This window comes from Biomphalaria glabrata, chromosome 6 (genome assembly GCF_947242115.1).
Source record: "Biomphalaria glabrata chromosome 6, xgBioGlab47.1, whole genome shotgun sequence".
Classification (NCBI taxonomy): Eukaryota; Metazoa; Mollusca; class Gastropoda; family Planorbidae; genus Biomphalaria; species Biomphalaria glabrata.
In genome coordinates, this window is record NC_074716.1 from 25,496,563 (window position 1) to 25,517,210 (window position 20,648).

At 33.7% G+C, this 20,648-nt stretch overlaps 2 protein-coding genes across 8 annotated transcripts in view; one reads left to right on the plus strand and one right to left on the minus strand.

Moving 5' to 3' along the window:
• The window catches only part of LOC106050823 (calcyphosin-2-like), a 25,434-nt gene extending 6,622 nt beyond the window's left edge, over positions 1 to 18,812 (plus strand). For all 5 annotated transcript variants that reach the window (XM_056034215.1, XM_056034214.1, XM_013205871.2 and 2 more), the window contains exons 3-19: positions 557 to 627; positions 738 to 860; positions 3,281 to 3,332; positions 3,550 to 3,648; positions 3,936 to 4,064; positions 5,678 to 5,833; positions 6,016 to 6,083; positions 8,595 to 8,693; positions 12,007 to 12,081; positions 12,221 to 12,313; positions 12,450 to 12,543; positions 12,669 to 12,787; positions 13,551 to 13,636; positions 13,787 to 13,941; positions 15,977 to 16,096; positions 16,556 to 16,652; positions 17,178 to 18,812. In XM_056034215.1, the coding sequence (XP_055890190.1) occupies positions 557 to 627; positions 738 to 860; positions 3,281 to 3,332; positions 3,550 to 3,648; positions 3,936 to 4,064; positions 5,678 to 5,833; positions 6,016 to 6,083; positions 8,595 to 8,693; positions 12,007 to 12,081; positions 12,221 to 12,313; positions 12,450 to 12,543; positions 12,669 to 12,787; positions 13,551 to 13,636; positions 13,787 to 13,941; positions 15,977 to 16,096; positions 16,556 to 16,652; positions 17,178 to 17,350 (1,809 nt within the window). In that variant the 3' untranslated portion in view covers positions 17,351 to 18,812. The remainder of the gene's footprint in view (positions 1 to 556; positions 628 to 737; positions 861 to 3,280; positions 3,333 to 3,549; positions 3,649 to 3,935; positions 4,065 to 5,677; positions 5,834 to 6,015; positions 6,084 to 8,594; positions 8,694 to 12,006; positions 12,082 to 12,220; positions 12,314 to 12,449; positions 12,544 to 12,668; positions 12,788 to 13,550; positions 13,637 to 13,786; positions 13,942 to 15,976; positions 16,097 to 16,555; positions 16,653 to 17,177) is intronic.
• LOC106050817 (trichohyalin-like) overlaps positions 18,607 to 20,648 on the minus strand; it is a 58,374-nt gene continuing 56,332 nt past the window's right edge. For all 3 annotated transcript variants that reach the window (XM_013205863.2, XM_056034212.1, XM_013205864.2), the window contains one exon: positions 18,607 to 20,511. In XM_013205863.2, the coding sequence (XP_013061317.2) occupies positions 20,397 to 20,511 (115 nt within the window). In that variant the 3' untranslated portion in view covers positions 18,607 to 20,396. The remainder of the gene's footprint in view (positions 20,512 to 20,648) is intronic.

The following is a 20,648-nucleotide window of genomic DNA, read 5'->3' on the forward strand; positions in this document are numbered from 1 at the left end:
AGGCTCTGGTTACGATCAGAAACAATGGTCGCTGACCTACTACGTCACAATCCAGCCTTACGGCCTGGGGTCACGGAGGTCACGGTTGAATGACCATTTGCCAGGGGTCATCTAAGACCATCGCAAATTTCATTTTTTCATCTTTTTTTCATTGGAAAGTTGTCTTTTTTTTGTCGTACGATTTCTTAAGTGTTGTAACCAGCATGTTTGTACTATAGATGGTATACATTAAAGATAAACTTTTTTTTTTAAACTTAAGCACAAATTTATTATACACTAAATAAAATTACATAAAGTTTTTGCTATGTAAATAAATCATGGATGTTAGACTTATACATTAAAAAAAATGATTTTGATTTTATAACATTAGCAAAATCACATTTAGGGTCTACCTAGGCCTATGAATGAAATACATTTTATGGTTAAGGGTCGCTTCCTAGTGGGGAATCATATTAGGGGTCGCCGAGCTAAAAAGGTAGAGAACCGCTGTCTTATAGTTATGAGGGAAAAAAATATTTGAATATTTTCCTATACTTTTGTTGCTGTTATTGACTAGGGACAAGAAATGCATCAAGGAACACCTCGCACCCAGGCCATTGTAAAAGAAAAATCAAGTGAAGATTTGAAGTAAGAATTACTATATTTTTAAGAATAGGTCTTTCTAACTTATGATATGTATTGTCTTAAAAATATTTTGCTTAATATTAATAAAGCTCTTTTTTTTCCATAAACTTCAGAACTGTGCCTTCACTTAACTTGAAGTACCTAAAAGATGATGAAATAAAGACAGGTGCCATTGATATTGATTTAAGACTCAATGATTACTGCATGGACTCCCCCAACTCAGCTAGCACAGTCAGGTAAAGATAATCACTTTGTGACTTTGTTACTTTTTAAAAGTCTTGAAAAAATCTAGTGTACATTTGGATGTCATTATACATTAATGTACTGTACTATACCAGCACTGTAGCTGTATTAAATGGGATAGAGTGGTCCCTGAGTAAAATGCTTTATTACCATGTAGAATGTCTTGTATTTACAGTTATTGATTCAATATTACTTTACGAATGATCTTAAATGTCTATCAGTTTGACAAGTCGGATTAAGATTTGGCCGTTTTTGGGTGTCTAGGGGATTTTATGGTTTGAGAATCCTCACTTGCACATATAGACTACAAGCACAGCGTTATAATGCAGGCAACAAATACCATATTTAGATGTAAAAATATGTACAGTTTATTATACAAAGGATAATTAAAAGGTAAAATGCTGTACAGTTGCTAGAATGGGGTCTAGCGTATTTATATGTAGGAGACTATCATCATCAGATATTAGAACCAAGTGGTCTGAGTGTCATTAGGCTGGTTGCTTAGCTTTTGGTCCGGTGCTGCACTGGTGAGACAGGTGTGGCTGGTACTGATGCTGTCTGCTGTTGGACTGGCGTAGTCAATCCAGGCTCCGGTTGCAGTCCAACGTTGTATGGTTGCAGAGCTAAGCTGCGTCTACCAATTAGTTAAGCCAGTGACGAGTCTGTGGCTAGCGTTGTTACTTGGACTCTTGAAGGATAAGTAGGACTGATGTCTACAGATCTGGTGCCAGCAAATCTGTTATCAGCTTTAGGTTGCTAAGATTTCAGGCGGATGTTGTCTATAGATAAAAGCTGCAACGATATGATGTATACGTCGGTTTAGCCATAATGATAACACTGGGAGGTAGATGCCTTTCCATGAAGGACATCTTCAGACTTATGTAGAGAAACTATAAGCTAGTTTCATAAACATCAAAGGGAACTAACAAATGAATACAGTGTCCCCTCAAGGGAGATAACAATAATGATGGGGACTACCATAAAGGGAAATATCAAACAGTAATAAGTGATACATGATAAGTAATATAAGTAACGTTCACCCATCACGGTGAATAGCAAGTACATACATCGCTTAGATAAATGAGATGGAAGGGGAGATCAACGTCTGATACTCGCCCATGCTCTCACATAAGTAAACATAGAGCATAAGTAAATACATACTCAGTAATAAGACATGTTTACAGAAATGCTTTGATAACTCCCTGCCAAGGAATTAATCAATGATAATATATTGAAAGCTCGTGCCGAGTTAAATTAATAATAGTTAAAGAGCTAAATACATCTGGTAAGAATTGTTAATAGACTCTAGTCCAGATGGCTTGAACATTTAGCCACAAAGTCATGATAAAAAAATATAAGTATACAGTAATCTACTTACATTATCCATGATAAGAATGCACAAATATGTACACAAATAATGTAGTAATAAATGCACAAATATATATATACATTACTAAGTAAAATGGTTCTCAAGCACTTTACTAAATTACATACCACCAATCCAAAGTGAAATAAGGGAATGAAAATAGTCTAGAGCTCAAGCAAGAGATAGATGTGCTCCCTGTGGGCTCTCCAGCGTGAATGAGATCAGACGATAAAGTTTGTCCATATACACGTGGATAGAAGGGGGGGGTGAGTGGCGGGAGAAGTGCAAAGGTGGTCTAGACTATCTGGCGTCTTTGACAAAGAGATCCTCGCTTGACCGTGACAGCGTTTCCGGGAGATAGACACCGCACGAAGGCGCGAGTTGAAAGTCCAGGGAGTTCGCCAGGTGGTCAGAGGATAGAAAAGAGGGGGGGGGGGTATCAGAGCTCGGCTGGATCAAAGGAGATTATACCTTGATGATGACTTTGCGCTAGACGAACGGGGAGACCGCCGCCCGAGGTGTCGAGTTGAATGGCCCCTTTAAAGTGACCAGCCGCTCCCCACAAGAGGGGGGGGGTCAACGGATGTTTGCCAAGATAGGAAAAGGGGAGCGTACTTTGTCAAGAGTCTAGCGTGGCACGTGTCAAGGTGGGGATAGTAAAATGTGACATCGCTGCCATAGCGGGTGGGGTTGGATTGAAGGGGTGGTGGCTGTGTTTTTAGCGCTTGATCGTAAAATTAGTGCGATTGATGATTAATAGCGAGTAAATAAATTAATTAAATGCTTAGACCTGAGTGATATCTTGAGTGAGCTAAAACGGTTCGTCACAATCAGTTCAGCCAACTCATGCTGTGTTATGAGCTTTTATTGGGCACTGGAAAGCAACCTTGTTTTTTTTTTTATTTATTGTAATACCAACACAATTGAAATAAAACTATTAAAATTAAAGACCATTTAAAATTTGAGTTGAAATAATAGCAGGTATAAAATAATAGACATTAAGCAACATATATTAATTAGTTTTATAAGAATTTATTTTTGTTTTAGTTGGGGAACTGGAAGAAGTACTGGAAGTTATAGACCAGGATCTAAAGTACAGGTATTAGATATATATTCTTTCTTTCTTTTATATATATACATATATTTATTTATTTATATTTCAAATTGATATCATTAAATATAAAAAGTATCAAAACAAATGTTAAGTTTTGTTGCTTTTATTAAATCTTTAGCAATAATATAAATTCCAGAAAAATACTTAAACATAAATTGAAACAAATAAGGTAATATTAGCTTATTAGATTTCTGTTTCATAGATATCTAAATCAGAAAGAATTTCAGTGAGACCAGAAGGTGTTCCAAGCCTTAATTTAGGAGTCAGGCCTTCCTCTGCTAGAAAACCTGCTGTTAAACAGGTAGAGATTAAATATATTTCATGTCATTTAGACTTAATGAGTAGCTGAAACCGTTACATTTAAATAAACGTTTTGATTTAATTCAAAATTAAGAATACAAAAGTAGTAACAACATCTCTTTATGAAACTTAGCTTTGGTCATTTATTTTTATTTTCTCTCTTTTTTTTTTTCTTCTTTTTATTACATCTATACTTTTATTGTCTTTAAATAATCTATTTTGAAGCCTATAGTTTTAGTTCAATACTCTTCCTTTCAATAAAGAATTTCTGTTTACTTATTCACACAGCTTACAGCTTGGGACAAGGAGGCTGTTCCTTGTGATGTTCCTCCCCCTTCAGCAAGACACAAAGAGCTGTATCAGCAGTATGCAGAGGAAATGAAACTATCTTACAGAGAACATGTCAATCCTCCTATGGTAGTTTTAAGTTAAAAAATTAAACTTGAGTTTGCACAATGATCCATGGGGTTGTCTGTTTAAGGTTCATAATTTAACAAAGACTCAATGTAAATATTCAATTTTAACTGTTGTCATCCCCTGCAAGAGTGGGTATAGTATATAATCTAATTGTTCAGAGTACTTAATATAATATTAACAAAAAAAAACAAACTATTCTATAATTACTTTTGTATTTTTTATTCCAATACATTCACCACATTACAAACATTACTGTTAACAACTTTTGTTTCTAATTACTATTTCCTACTAACTCCTTTTATTTATTCTCCATCACTTCCACGTTTCTACAGTAAACAAAGTTCATTCTAGACCCTTCCTTAAAACCATCTACACATAATATTAACTACTTGTCGACCGGCAGCGTAGCATACGCCGCTATTTTGCAGGGCTGGCCTTAGGCCACTGCAACCTATGCTACCGCAGTGGGCCCCGCACTTTCATAGGACCCGTGCTAATTCAAGGTGTATAAATTATTATAACTTATAACTTAAAACAGATTTCCTGCGCCCTCCTGTCGATTTACCAGGAGCTCCTAGAAATCTCCCGAAATCACAAAATATACGAAAAAGTCCTTATAATATACGGAAATATATACACAAAAATTGTCATTTTGGGGTGTCATTCAATATGGAAAATGCCAATCTTACGCGCAGCATTATGCATCAGCCATAATTGTGTAATCTGGTGGAAGAAGTTTCTCGCGCGTCAAAGTAAGGAAGAATTACTTGAAGTCAACAATTCTCAAAGATAGATTGAAACGTTTGGTAAACTTTTGCTATTGAGCGTGATCTATGTAGGAAACAGAATTATTATGATATACTCTATGACTTTGCTACACGCAAGGCTCGTAAAGTAATTCTGTACGTAGTAAAGAATGAATAAAATGCATAGACGAATTTATTTTCTAATACAAACTCTTAAATTTCACTTATTATCTGCTTCCCTACCCAAACTTGGCCCCGCAAAATCCGTTTCGCATAGGGCCCCACATTGGTTAAGTCCGGCCCTGCTATTTACATTTATATATACATAGTAGATAACTTAGATTAGTTCCTAGTCCAAACCTCCCACAGGACAAAGGGGGATGGGAGCGGGCAGGGTTTGATAAATTTGATAAATTTAAACGACAGTCAAGCGCGCAGCCAGTCATAGTGTGAATACTACTCTTGTTTTTTCGTGGACTATCCACAGAAATAAGAGATTGATCTTTCCTTTACTTCTTCTCATCCAAACTGTTGAGGGAAGAAGAGAATTATATATATAGATAGTCACATCAGTGGACTGAAAGGAGAATAGGCTGCCTGATCGTGTGTTACGCACGCTGGACTGTCGTCTTGATGGCCCCAGGTTCAAACCCTGCTTGCCACCATCCTTCACTATCCTGTTTTGGGCTAGGATGTAATAATATTTGTTGTGAAGGAACATCTGAAAAATTGGGCTAGGATGTAATTATCTTCAATTCCAAAGAAAATCTGAAACAAGTAGAACAATTGAAAAATATTTAATCCATTGACTAAATGAATTAAAAATGCAAAAAATAGCACTACCCAGTTTTATTTCTTTTTGTACAGAAAGATGCCGTAAATGGAGTGGATAAAATAAGCAGTGCAAGAGAAGAGAAGTCTAAAGTTGATGGTGAGGAATCTTTAAATGATGAGTTCCATTTGAATGAAAATTGGCTTAAACAACGCTACACTGGAGTCCAGCTCATGAAAAAGAAAGATATAGTGAGATTATTTTGTCTTAAAGATGAATATATATAATAATAATAGTATATGTAAACTTTAGACTGAGAATGACAGGAAAATAGTAACATTCATTTGTTGTTGAAACTTAAGACTTTTTCTCTTTATTTTTAAGAAAAAAGCTTGTCAATAAAAATGTTTTTAATGTTGTTTTTTTAAACTAGGAAGATTTGTTTGAACAGAATAAAAAACAAAAGCTGATTGAAACAGTCATGATTGACCAGTTGTCTAGGTATGTTTAGAAGATTGATTTATGATCTTTTAGACATGGCTATTTATAAATATTGTTATGACTTTGCCATGCGCACCGCCATCCAAGATAGTGCAGAAAGAAGGTGCACACTATCTGTGACCAAACAAGTCGGATGTTGACATTAGGAGACAAACGATTTCCGCCCAAGTAGAGAGCCAATATGGAGAGATTGTGCCTAAGATAGATGTTGTTTGTGTACCTGTGATGTCTTGTCAATAAATATCGATTTTCCTCGTTGAGTTGCCTCACTTAAGTTAGTACAATTGGTCTCAGAAGTGGGATTTATAGGCAACTCAACGAGAGGAGGTAGGATTAGATCTCTATGGCATCGCTGAAGCTATTACATCAGCTCTTAATTAAAGAGCTAAGACAAGAGCTTCGAGACCGAGGTTTAAAACCTGTCGGTAGCAGGGAAACGCTCACGGCTCGTCTGCGGCAAGCTCTGATCGATGAAGAGGAAGATCCGGAGACCTATCAATTTGAAATTGAGCCTGGGATTGTTGATGTAATGGGCAAGATCCAGGACTTTGTGGATGCATTTGATGAACAACTGAACATGATTGGGAACAAGATGGGAAACATAAGCAGGAACATAATGTTGAACAAAGTTGATAAAAGTGTATTACAAGTAGAAGGCCAAATAGACCAAAGTGATAAAATTGTGTCGCAAGCAAAAGGAGGAATAAACTCGTTAGGGAAGGAGCAGTTGCCTGGTCAGGACTGTGGCTGCACAAACAGTGGTGATGGAGGCGTAGGGGATTGGAGCGCTGTCTGTGACTGTGTTGTGGGCAAGTCTGTCGGGGGTGACTTTCAAGGCGAGAAACGTGACGACGATTGCTTCGACGATCTGAACGGTATGTTTCAAATCGAAAGGAAAGAAACAAGAGAAGTCTGTTATGTGCCTGAAGTGTTTGTTCCTGTTGCACCTGTTACTAGTATCTCGGTGAGCCGGACAGATCAAGACAACGTTGGGTCTGCGTCCAAGCTTTCTGCTGTGGACCTTAAAGACCTCTGTTTACCTGTCAGTACCTTTCATAAGAACTCAAGCCATGAAAGCCTCAAGACCGTTTCTGATTCCTTGCCTTTGATGTCGTCGAGGGAAATTGCGAATACGGGCCCCAACAATGGCCGAGACAGAAACAACGAATTTGACTTTGGCAGCGGCTTTGGAGAGAACTCGATGCTTGGCAACTGCATCCAGGCGATTGACATGAACTGTGTATGCGGGGTCCTGCGGGGACAGTGCCCATGCCAAGAAACCCAGCAAAAAGATCTGAACTTAACAGACATTTGTACTTCTGCCTACATCAGTGAGAGTGACTTGAATGATGGTGAATCAATTCCAGCAGAACCTGATGCAGTGGTGGATGAACATTCGCTTATCGAACATTACAAGAGTGCTCCATGGACATACATTACAGATGAAGCTGAGAAAGACTATGTGTTTGAAAACATGGCTACCTGTGGGCCTACAACTGTGTCACGAGACGTCCATGGAAAAGGTCCGCTGACTTGGCGTCTTAAAACAATAGCCCTGGAAACTACAGTGATCGCCACAACCTCCATTTGTGTTAAGTGGCTGGCATCAGAGACTATCGTCATGAGGTCAAAGCGTAGACTGGCCAACTGGAAGAAGAGGAAGCGACGGCCTTGGAAAACTGTGCAGATGGCTTCGTGGACAACAGGCTCCCTGCCGCCTGTGGCTCCCACTGATCGACCTCCACCTAAACTGTCAAACCTCAGCTGCAGTATTTCTTTTCGGGACGAAAAGTGCTAAGACGGGGGCAATGTTATGACTTTGCCATGCGCACCGCCATCCAAGATAGTGCAGAAAGAAGGTGCGCACTATCTGTGACCAAACAAGTCGGATGTTGATATTAGGAGACGAACGATTTCCGCCCAAGTAGAGAGCCAATATGGAGAGATTGTGCCTAAGATGTTATTTGTGTACCTGTGATGTCTTGTCAATAAATATCGATTTTCCTCGTTGAGTTGCCTCACTTAAGTTAGTACATAAATATTATTTTTTTCTTCTTGCAGTTTAATTCAAATTAGGAAGAAAAAAAAGTTAACATTCAAAGGAAAACTCTAAAAAAAAATTGATTTAAACACAATTGACCTAAAAGAAAAAATCACCAAAACATGACATTTCTTAATTGTTAGTAAAAATGTGCTAATAGCAATAGCTTTTGTGATATAAATCACTGTGTAAAAAAAAAATTAACAAGAATACCATAACAGGAAAATATAAAATTAAATGAGATTCAATTATTTAAAAAATAGCTCAAATTAACTTGAAAGGAATATTTCCTTTAAGATATAAAACTAATATGAATGCTTAAACAGTTGCTGACCAGTATTTTGGAGCTACATTTGTTTAAAATATTTGTAATGACATTTAGGATAAATTTATTTTTTTTTAGTTTATATAAAAACACCTTTTTATCAAATATAATTTCACACTGTGAAATGTAAATTTTTCTCTTTCAGAGCAGTTATAAGTGATCCTGAGCAGAATGAACTCTACACCATCAGACCATCTTCTGCTCGAAGAGGAAGAGGAACTAACAGATATTTACATGACACAAAGTGAGATTTATTTTTCTAAATAAGAAAGCTATAGATATTTGCTTGCACATAGAATAGAAAAGAAACAGTTGAACTTTACATCATCTGCCTATAAATCGCAAGATCTGAAAATGCTTGTGGAAAGTTCTATCTTGAATTGAATCTCACTGTTAATTTCCAGTTTTTAAAAACATTTTGAAACATACAATTTGGCTTCTTAATGGTTGAACTCATTCATGACAACACAAACATGCTTGAACTAAAATCTTATTCGACTGAAGGGTCTTTGGGTCTCAAAGATTTGTGCATTAGTCATACCAGAGCAAGCTGATGTTCTAATGAAGTGTTTAAAGCACTTCCACAAAGCACCTCTGATTACTTGTCTCAATATAACCACATGTATGTGTTACGTGCGCATCTTAGTGTGAATGTGAAATGGTGCGATTGCGTGTTGAAAGGAAAGAGGAACCGAAATGGAGGAAGATGAACAAGAAAGTGTTTTGAGTATTAATAAAGATTAAAGTATTTATAAACTGTGATTTGTCGTTTACATGTCTAAAGAGTCTCATCCAATATGAAAACGTAACAAGTGGCGCCCAACGCAAAGGTAAAACCCACGTATCCCTCTATATACAGGGGATCTCCTGTCAGCAGACAGTAGAGATAGTAAAGTCTAGATCTAGAGACAGGAGAACATTCGATTCAATATTATTAGTAATCGACTATGGCGGACAAGGCTGAGGTAGCAGCGTTGAAGGAAGAGGGAAGGTTGTTGGAGCTTGAAGGGGCAGAACTAAGAAAGTACGTACAAGAAAGGTTGATGGAGAGGGAGAGATTAGCAATGGAAAGAGAAAAAGAAAAGGAGAGATTAGCAATGGAAAGAGAAAAAGAAAAGGAGAGATTAGACATGGAGGACAAAAGAGAAAGAGAAAAAGAAAAGGAAAGATTAGACAAGGAGGACAAAAGAGAAAGAGAAAAGATAGCCATTGAAAGGGAGAAGAAAAACGAATTAGTTGCCATTGAAAGAGAGAGATTGGCGTTCGAAAAAGAGACGGCCGAGAAAAAGTTAAAAACAACCCAAGAAAAAGAGAGTGATAAAAGAAAAGGGGAAACTACAGGGAACAAACTAGCAAAATATAAAGGTTTGATATTCAACGAAGACAAAATGGACATAGACATTTTTTTGAAGAAGTTCGAAATAGAAATGAGAGAACTGGAGTACCCTGAAGACAAATGGACATTCTTATTGTCGAGATCATTTACAGCGGAGGTGCCTTCAAAAATATGTATGAACCAGAGTAACTACAGCATTGTGAAAGAACAACTACTTCGAACTTTCGGGAAAACAGAAGCTTTCTATCGCCAACAGTTTGTTAATTGTGAGATAGAACCAGAGGATGACCCGCAGACCTTCTTGGACAAAATGAGCAGCCATTTCGATAACTGGATAGAAACCGCTGAGGTAGAAAAAACCTTTGACAGTCTTAAGACATTTCTCATGCTGGACAAAGTGATGTACGAGTATCAGAAGGAATTAAAAATATTTCTGTTGGAGAGGAAACCGAAATCCATAGAAGAAATAGTAAGACTGATAAGGGCTTATAAAGTGGCTCATCCCGAGAAGAAATTATCTAAAGGCAGTGATATAGAAGAAATAGTTGCCTTTAACAGAACATGTGAGACACAGAATAACTCTCACAGAACAAGGGAGACACAGGATAGACAGTATAGAAGTGGTACATATGAAAGACAAAATGATAGCCACAACGGAAGATATCAAGGAAACAGACAGGAAAGAAAGGACTGGGAGAAAGGTAGAATAGAGCAAGGCTTATCATTGTCATCTGATACTGGAACATTGGAGATTTTTCAGACATTCGTAGGGAACAAGGCAGCCAAGACCATCAGGGATACTGGGAGCACTATTATTGGAGTGAATAAGAATTTAGTGGAAGACCATGAATATACAGGCGAATCTAGGAAGTGTGTTATGTTTAATGGGAACATTGTACAATTACCGATTGCTAAAGTTAGTATAGACACACCGTATGTTAAGGGGACAGTGGAAGCTTGTGTTGTAGATCAGGGTGAGATAGATTAAATTATTGGGAATATTCATGGGGTGAAAATATGTTCAGTAAGGGAGATTGAGAATTGGAAGAAATATTATGGGATAAAGTCTACGCGAGGTAGAAATGGGAATGTGGAAGAAGACATAAGATATCATACATCAGATGACATGGGTAGCAGAGAGCACGAGAAGAAAGAATTAACAGATAAGGTAGAAAGCAATGCAATAGGAATGGGTCCAAATCAAAGTAAAGTAAGGCAATCAGTGGTACAGGGAAAGCGATTTAAACCCATATATAGACGTACAAGTCCATACATCTTATGCTTTAATTGTGGGAGAAGGGGGCATATTAGAAGACAGTGTCAACAGTTAATTAGAATTAAGGATTCAAGGTACAATAGTGAAGAGGCGTATACGAGAAAAGAGAGGGATATTAGCAGCCTAGAAAACAGTACAGCTAGATCATTAGGTAGTAGGATCACAATGGGACATCATTGCAAAGGAGGGAAGCGGAAAGGATGGCATGTCAATAATGTTAGAATTATATAGATATGATTAGAAAAGGTAGGAAGGATGGACAGTAATTATTGTTCTATTCTACAATGAATAAATATATGTGTAATGAATTGAATATTGTTGTTACAATATGCATGGAGCAAGAGAGACTTTGTTTGTTAACTATTTGATTGCGACTGGAATGATGGTGTTTTGTACAGGCATACAATTATGAGTGGGGAGGTGTATTAATAGAAATATGATTACTTATAGATATATGTTAACAGAAGTGGTTTCAATTGCTCATAATAACAGTTATTATTGTGATGAATATAATTGTTATTCCATGTTGGAATTGTATTGGTATTAACATGACATTGTGTTTGATTTTGTTTAGTTATTACATTATGGTTTTATATGTTACCGATTTTTTTTAACTTGGAATAGTCTGATAATATATTCAGTGATTTGTATTTTGGACGTTCGATGTGCATCGAACTTGTTAAACAGGGGGGGTGTTACGTGCGCATCTTAGTGTGAATGTGAAATGGTGCGATTGCGTGTTGAAAGGAAAGAGGAACCGAAATGGAGGAAGATGAACAAGAAAGTGTTTTGAGTATTAATAAAGATTAAAGTATTTATAAACTATGATTTGTCGTTTACATGTCTAAAGAGTCTCATCCAATATGAAAACGTAACAGTATGTATCATCAAACAAGGTTTATCTGTATATAACATATTTACTTCATTGTTAATCAAATTCAACAGAATCAGTACAGCTTCCACAGCCACAGAAAATCTTTTGTCCAAACGAGTGAGATTTGGAGCAAGAATTATAACAAGGTAATTAAGAAGTATATCTGCTATATGTTTTTTTGGTCAAGCTACACAATTGTTAATACATTAAAGCAGTTTCTGCATAGAAATCAATTTTGTATGTTAAAATAGTATAAAATATCATAATATATGTGTTTATTAATAGAGATGGGCATGATGCTATGCGGGAACTAACTGGATTCTATTTTGCATTTGACAAAACTTTGACTGTGTATGAATTTAGGCAATTTGGGAAAAGGTAATTATAATTTTCATTTCCTATACTTATATAACTAGGTATTTATTAGGTGTAATTAAATAATGTCATACTAAAGATAATCTCAAAATATATTAAATATAAGTGTTAAATACTCTATATTGTTTTTCTTTTTCAGTGCTAAAGCAATGCCCTTCATTTATTGTGGTCAATATGTACATAGCAGTGGTCCAAAAAGTGGTCTGCCTTACAGTATCTCAGACATTTATAGTGTGAGGATTACAACCCTAATAGAGCATATTTAGAGTTAGAAAATAACAAATTAACGTAGGACTACAGTTTATTTTTATACATATTAATGTACACATTTTAAATTGTTTAAAATTTGTTTCTTTAGGGAGCAACTTTGAAAATTCCAACTGAAGGACAGCTAGCACTGACAGATTCATTATCAAAGAACAAATACATTGTGCTGCGTATAACTGATGTAGATGAAGACGAAAGAGATCAGCTGATGTAAGTATCAGTGTATTAGTAAAGCTTTCACTACATCATTTTTTTAATACACACTTGGGCTATATTATTGAGTGGGCAGAAAAAATATAGAAGTGCAGATCCTAGAGAGGAAGTGGAGATGGATTGGTCACACCCTTAGAAAAGATACCAACAACAGAGCTAGACTTGCCTTAGAGTGGAACCCCTAGGGGAAGACATAGAGGAAAACCAAAAAGAATGTGGCCAAGCCGAGAGGACAGGAAAGAGTTGGGAAGCCATTAAAAAAATAACAAGACTCAGTGGAGAGAGTTGTGTTTTTTACTGAGGCCCTATGTACCATGAGGAATGCTAAGAAAGATGATGATGTTGATTGGCTATATTATACTAGTTGTGAAATTCCAGTTCTGGCAAAATGAGTCAAAAATTGGTGGTTATTTTCATGTTTCAAGTCTGTATGTATCACACAAATAGAACTATAGAAAAGAAAGCATATATATTTTTGAGATTCATACTAACTTAGTAGCTTTTCCTTTTAATGTGTAAAATATATTTATTTTCTGAGTTCTTGAGCTCTTGCGCCCCCCCCCCTTAACCACTCCCCTGATTACCTCTTCTTACCCCTTTTTTAAATACTATTTCCATAGCAGAATAGCATATCTATTTTACAATATTTATTATTTATGTATTGTATTCTGTGTTCTAAATTAAACAAAATGATATTAAATTATGTTTGTTTTTGTTTTGCTAATGTTTTTTTTTTAAGTTTAGTATTTCTTTCATGTAGTGCTGAAAGAAAAATGGATGACCAGCGATCCCATGCTCCAAGTCAAATAGATATAGATCACAAAGAGTTTTTAAAAAGTGTTCAAGGTTTGTAACCCTTTACAGATTGTAAATTCGTGGTAATAAAATACTGTGAAGATAAAGCTCCCACTTGCTCATTTTAACAACTTTTTATTTATTATAAAATTTTCAATTATGTTATATACAAAGGAATATTTTGTTATTTATTTGGCTCAGATGAGATTAAAACAAAAATTTCTAAGAGAGGAATCAGGACTTACACAGGACTTGGAAGATTTTACAGAAAGCTGGATCATTATAAAACTGGAATCCTAGATCAGTTTGATCTTGAAAAAGGTCTAAAAGTGTATCACATAGATTTGGATCTTGAGGTAAGCTTTAAATTTTGTATAGGTCACAGCAGCATTTGAGGTCTTATATAGAACTCCATGGAAGTATTGCTACAATATATTCAGGCCGTGTTTAGAAAACTGGGTGGTAATTAATACAAAGGTTGTTAAATAGAGCAAGTTTCTTCAACTTTTTCTCATTTAATTAATTTCAGTTTGGTAGATAATAGATTCAAATAACCTTTACATTGGTAAAAAAAAATACAAAAATAAATAAAATAAAGTAGATAAAAAGTTTAAATAGTTTGGTCTTGATATTTATTTTTGTACAAAGTCAAAATTAAAAAAGGTAAATGCACATTCCAATTAGTTAGTGGGGAGAGAAAGCGGTTCAAGGTTAAGATATTTTAAAAGTTGATTGGCTTGTGTTGTTTAGCGTGGGTCTGTATAAGACATAACCATAGTGACCATAGAGCGGAAAGTGGTTGATATCCTTTGGAATAACATTGTTAAGAGTGTTGTATTTTGGTGTACATGCCTTTTGTTTTTGTTGAATGAGTAAGATGTCAATGAACTTGTAGACTTAAAATGTCTTGTATCTTAGTTTGTTAGTTAAGAGTTGGAGACTGGAGAAAGAGCTGCATATTGATATTAGAGAAATGTACTGGTCTTAATAAAAGTTGAAGCTATAATAAGCATTTCTTTGCTGTTTGTCCAAGAATAAAACTGAAGCACTAAATCATAACAGTTAGATGTAACTGATCAAAATATTTATACTTGTTAACTACGTATTTGTAATACAAGATCTAAAACCACATTGAAAGCAATCTATTATTACATTTTTTTATAAGTGTCATCCTAATAAAATAGCAAATAAGCAAGTTGTGTCTTAGATTATACTTATCTGTACAAATGTTTGGCTTCTCCAATGAGCTGTAACTGCTGTTTGGGAGGAGAAAATATTGTTTAAGTATGTTGAGCAGAGGAGATTGATAGTGATTCAGATGCAATATTTTTCTCCTTTTCTTAATTCTATCATTAGAATGACCATCTACCATCTATCTAATTTACTAAGTTGATATTTTGGGCTTTTAGCACATCGCCACAATTTAGGCCATGTCGTGCCCATAAACACTCAAGTGTTACTTCCCCTTTATAGCTCTAGCTCAATGTCTAAATACTATACAGCTAAGTTAAGTTGTCTAAAATAATATAACTTAGGTAAATTAGTATAATCTATTTGAATTAATGCAAGTGGGAAGGGTTCAGAATCATCACCTTGGTAATAAGCAGTAACAAGCAGGCAGCTCTCCTTGCAATGCCATGGTACAGTCTTACCTCCCCTTTCCCTTGTTCATAGCCCTGTCTAGTGTGCTCTCTTGCAATAACCTTTGTTGTGAACAAACGCCTTGTGTTGTATGCCAAATAAATAAAGGGGCGTGGTTGTCAAGTGGTAAAGTGCTTGGCTTCCGAACTGAGGGTACCGGGTTCATATCTCAGTGAAGACTGGGATTTTGAATTTTAGGATTTTTAGGATGCTACTGAGCACCCAGCTCTAAAGGGGTACCTGACATTAGTTCAGGAAAATAAAGCAATTGGTCATTGGTTAACACCCTTGTTAACTGTTGGTCATAGAAAAAGATAACCTTTACATCATCTGCTCTATAGATTGCAATAAGCTTAAAACACCCTGTGTAGTATGCCAAATAAATAAAACTAAATTTTCAATCTTGTTAACCTTTGAATTTAGTCATTATTAGAATTGTGGTCTTTATGTTTAAATGTTTCTAACACTATACAAGTCATCAGTTTTATAAAAAATAAGCTTTCTGTTCCCTTGGCATTCACATTATGAAATAAAATTAAAAAAAAAAACAACTTCTGTTTAACTCACTTCAAAAGTGTAACTATGACTATATATCATGTATTTGCATATTTATCTTTTTTTTTCAGTATTATATTTAACATGTTGTTTTTTTAGTATTTAAAAATGTGTAAAACACACTACTGTAAAACAAATTTCCTTAGGCATAATACATTTTATCATAGAATTAAAATAAAATATTCACTACTGTAGAAACTAGAAGAGGTATTTGAAATATTGGATCCTGAAGGCAACAAACTGTTGGACTATGGTGAATACATGCACAGCTTATTAGGTGAAATGAATGAGTACAGGAAAGCTTTGGTCAGAAAGGTAATTACTGTATAAATCGATTTCTTAGCCATAAATAAGTAGATTTTGTTTTTCAAAAAGTAAAAAAACTTTACTTCAATATTAAACTAATTGTCAAAAACAAATTACAGCTCATTAGTCTGCACAAATGTACCAGAGGTCAATATGAGGTCACATAACAATATTGAATTAATTACTTTATAACTTAATGAACAAGATTAACAGTAGAGATGATCAATTGGGGTTCCTCACAATTATCTGTCTTTTTGGTTTAGAAAAAAATATCTGAGAATGCTGAAGACATTGAACTAAATGTTATTTAAATATTATTGTCAACTTTTTTTTATGTTTCTTTATAACATAATTAAAGCTGAATTAACTTAGTCATTTTCTTTATAAATTAGCTTAAAAAACTTGCACAATAGTAAATTGGCTAATAATGCAAATACAACAGTAATTTTCCTTTTTTTTTCTTAACAGGCTTTTCGTAAATTAGATAATGGCAAGAAAGGCACTATCCATATTAGTGATGTGAATAAGTTCTTCAATGTCAATTCAAAGTACAAACCTAAATCAGGTTAGTGTACAATCACATTTTTAAAGATTCACTTGTTCTATTCCGTGTATATGTAGATTATTAATGGCATTTTAAAATTGACTTTTAAAGTAAATTTTGTTTCAATGTTGCTTGATTCATTTATAGCTGTCTCTGTTAGTTGTTTTTTGATAGTAGTCTTTTTCTTTCTTTTTCTTAACAAATAATTTCATATTTGTAGACTAGATGTTATTTGTGATTTTATGAAATACCTTGACCATGAATTAGTTTAATCAATGAATAATTTTAATAGATATTTAAAGGAAATACAATTTTTGTCTGAAGTAGCTGCTAAAAGGTCTGAATGTAATTGTAAACAGGATAAATATTAAAATATGTTTTTGCTATGTCATATAAGAATCACAATGGACTGGGGCATTCAAATCTGCTGGAGGGATTTTGGGTGGCCATTACAATTACATTTCAAACTTTTTTTTTTTACCTTACAGCATATTATGTTCAATAGATTTCAATGTCTATAAATTATGTAACCCATTGATTTTGCAGATGGACACATGAATCAGAGTGCACTACAAGCTTTCATTGAAGATGTTCGTGAAAATGATAAAGATGAATTCATTTCATATATAGAGTTTGAAGAGTATTATGAAGGACTTAGTCTTGGAATTAAAAGTGATGAAGAATTTGCTAATATTCTGAGAAATACATGGAACATATAAAATAGTTATAAAGTGATAAGCACAAACAGTTCTTAGAGACGGCCCACTTGTGATATGTGATGTTATTGCAATATATGCATACTTTTATTTGTATGAATGTACCATTCCAATAAATTGTTTGTCTTAATTTTTTATGACATATCTTTTTTACTTTTATTAATTGGATACAAGTGTTATAATTTTTTTAGTGTATTTCAAATATGAACTTTCAGTTCTAGACACTGAGGTACCAGTACAATAGTCTGTGTTGGACAAGTATACTTATATTTTGTTCAAATTTGATTTTAGTTTTGTAAACAAATAGTAAAAGTCAATGTTTAGTCAACATATTTGTAGTGCAATGAGTTTTGGCACCATAGAAATAAAAAAAATTTCAAGAATAAATTTACTTGCTCAAATTTTTTTTTCAGACTATCCATTATATAAAGTTGTAATATTAATTGAATTTCTTAACAATACCATTATAAATACTTAAAATGTATACACAAAAAGGAGGGGAAAAAAAGCTTTATATCATTCTATTGTCTTGTACCAAGGCAGTTTTTCTTGTATTTGAAATTAATAGCGTATGGAGAAATACATTAACAGATCTACAAATTAGGAGTAAGGGTAACTAGTTCTTTAGCACTTTTTACTTCTCTGGAGCCTTTCTTGGCAATTTTTTTATATTAACCATAAATATAATTCACTTTCTTTTTACACACAAAGGTCATTTTTTCTTCTTTTTGTACGATGCCCTTCTAACATTCTTATTGGATCAGTCCATTGAGGAATATAACACTGGGTTTGAAAGCAGCACTCAACACCCATAAGAATTTCAGTACAAGAAGTTATTCCAGTTTGTGCTGTGTCTGTGTAATTTACTTCTTTAACTGGACAATAGTGAAATCAAAATTGTAACATTTCTTTTATTGTACTAGTTATTAGGCTTTTTATTGTAATGAGAGTTGACACTGTGTCATACATAAACCTTTACATGGCAATAATCTACCTCTATGCAAGAGTACTTTCAAGAATCCATATTATAGAACATTTTGGTGAAATTTAAATCTTTGCATGCTTGTACTCCTGTTAATTGTTTAAATTTACAAATATTAAACATCATTCCTTAGAGTTTAACTGATTATTTACGATTCTTATTCACCCCCAGAATCACCTTTTTTCCCCAGAAAACACCTTAACTCAGGGAGAAAAAAATATTTTTTTTGCAGTATCTTGAAACAATATTATTGAAATAAAGAACAATAACTAATATAAGATGTAAAAATAAAATATTATTCACTGTATATAAAAACTTACCAAAAAACTACAAGTTTTTACAAGAAAAATTGTAAGAAAAAAAAAAACATTTTGTAGAGTAACTTGATATAGTGTGACTTTAAAAAACTTGCATATAAAATGTGAAAAAGGCACAAAGGAATTTACAAGCTAGGATAAAAGATTAAAAGCAAGAAAAACAAAACTTTTTAAAACAACAAAGCGTATATTACGTGTAAATCTATCATTTAGTTTGGATCAGTCATGTGATTAAAATTGTAATAGATCTAGACTAAAAATAAATCTGTGCGATTAGAAATATTTTTACCAGTTGTTCTTGTTTAGCCCAATATCGTGCTTTTAACTTTCTCAATGCCCTATGATCCTATTACTAAACCAGTTGGGAAAGGGGGGAAGAAGGGAGTATCTGGGTCACTGTGAGCACATTAAAAAAAAGTGTTCACTTAGGGCTCAAGTCTTCAACTGATACCACCACATCTGTCAAGTATGACTTCTTTTCCTTGTTCTGTACCAAACAAAATAATTAATTACCAATAGTTTATTAACTAATAAGTTATTTTTTTTAAATTGATTTTTGTTTAGTCAGATACAAGAAATAACTATGCAAAATTTCAACTTGATCCGAGATTGGGTGTGGGAGAAATAAGATATACAAACTTTTTACCAGACAGACAGTGAGTTGATATAATCTTTTTAAAAATGTTTCACTATAGTATTTTTATTACATCAATAATGATTTTACTATATATATAATAAGATAACAATAATAAGATTAAACAAATGTATGTACACAATTAAAAAAAATATTTTTTTATTTGAAAGACAAAATAAAGTATAAAATGAAGTTCCTTAAGCTAAATGCTTTAAAATTTATCATCCAAAATAAATATTTATTAAGAAACAATTATCTCGTTCCGTTTTACAATCAACAAATGTGTATAAGTTACAACAATCAAAATATAGGCAGTATTATGTGACATATTAGTAAAGTTAATTTCTAGTTGAAATCAAGTCAAATAATTTTAAACAACTAGAAAACCATACATTTAGTTTTATATTCTCTCTATCTGTTAATTACACATACCAAGTCTTTAAGCACTTCTAAAATTAACAGAAGTTTGTTGGAGAAAATAGAGGGAATTGAAGTGTTCTTAGTTGGTTATTTCCAAACACAAGCTGAAGAACAGTTCTTTTACAATGAAATCTGATAACATTTTGAAAGGAAAATAAAATATTTACTATAAGATCTAAAAGTCAATAGAATAGTTAAAGTACCCCTCTCCCATGTCTTCAGCCTAATTGGTCTATGAGGGTAGAATGACTTTCTTATTTTACCAGGTATTTATTAGGGCTGGATATATCTAGGACTGCTCTCTCTTTAAAATGATGTGTTAAAAATATTCTTCAACTTCTCAGTATTTCATAAAATTAAATTTCTGATGAGCAGAAATGAAACAATTCTTAGAATAAGTTAAAATTTAAATCAGATAATATTAGTCACAAAGGATAAAATGCATTAATATGTAAACTAATATGGTTTAATTTACACTTAAGAATTGAAGAGTTTTTGTTTCTTTCATCAAATAGTATTGATTTTTACATATGACATATGTTTCATTTAATTGTATTAATTTTATTTATTTTTTTAAGCAATATTTTGTAACATTGTTTGTTCTTTCAGCCTTGCTTCCAAGGCCATTGCATTTATTATTAAATATATAATAATTGTGGGACTAAGATCATTTCTGGAGTCTAAACAGCTGCTCTCTCACTCAACTGCTGATGCTGCAACTATTTCTACATTCTCTGCAGTATTTTCCTTGGCTGGTTTTGGTTTAGGTTTTTGCATTCCTTTTATTTTTTTAGGGTCTGCTCCCATTAGTCTACATATCAAAGAAAAGAAATGCAGTAACATAACTTTATAACTTTTTCTATAAATCATGTTGTTGTTTTTTTTGTTATATTATTTTGAAAATTATAAATCTTAAAAAACTTGTATGACAATGTTGTAGAGAATGTT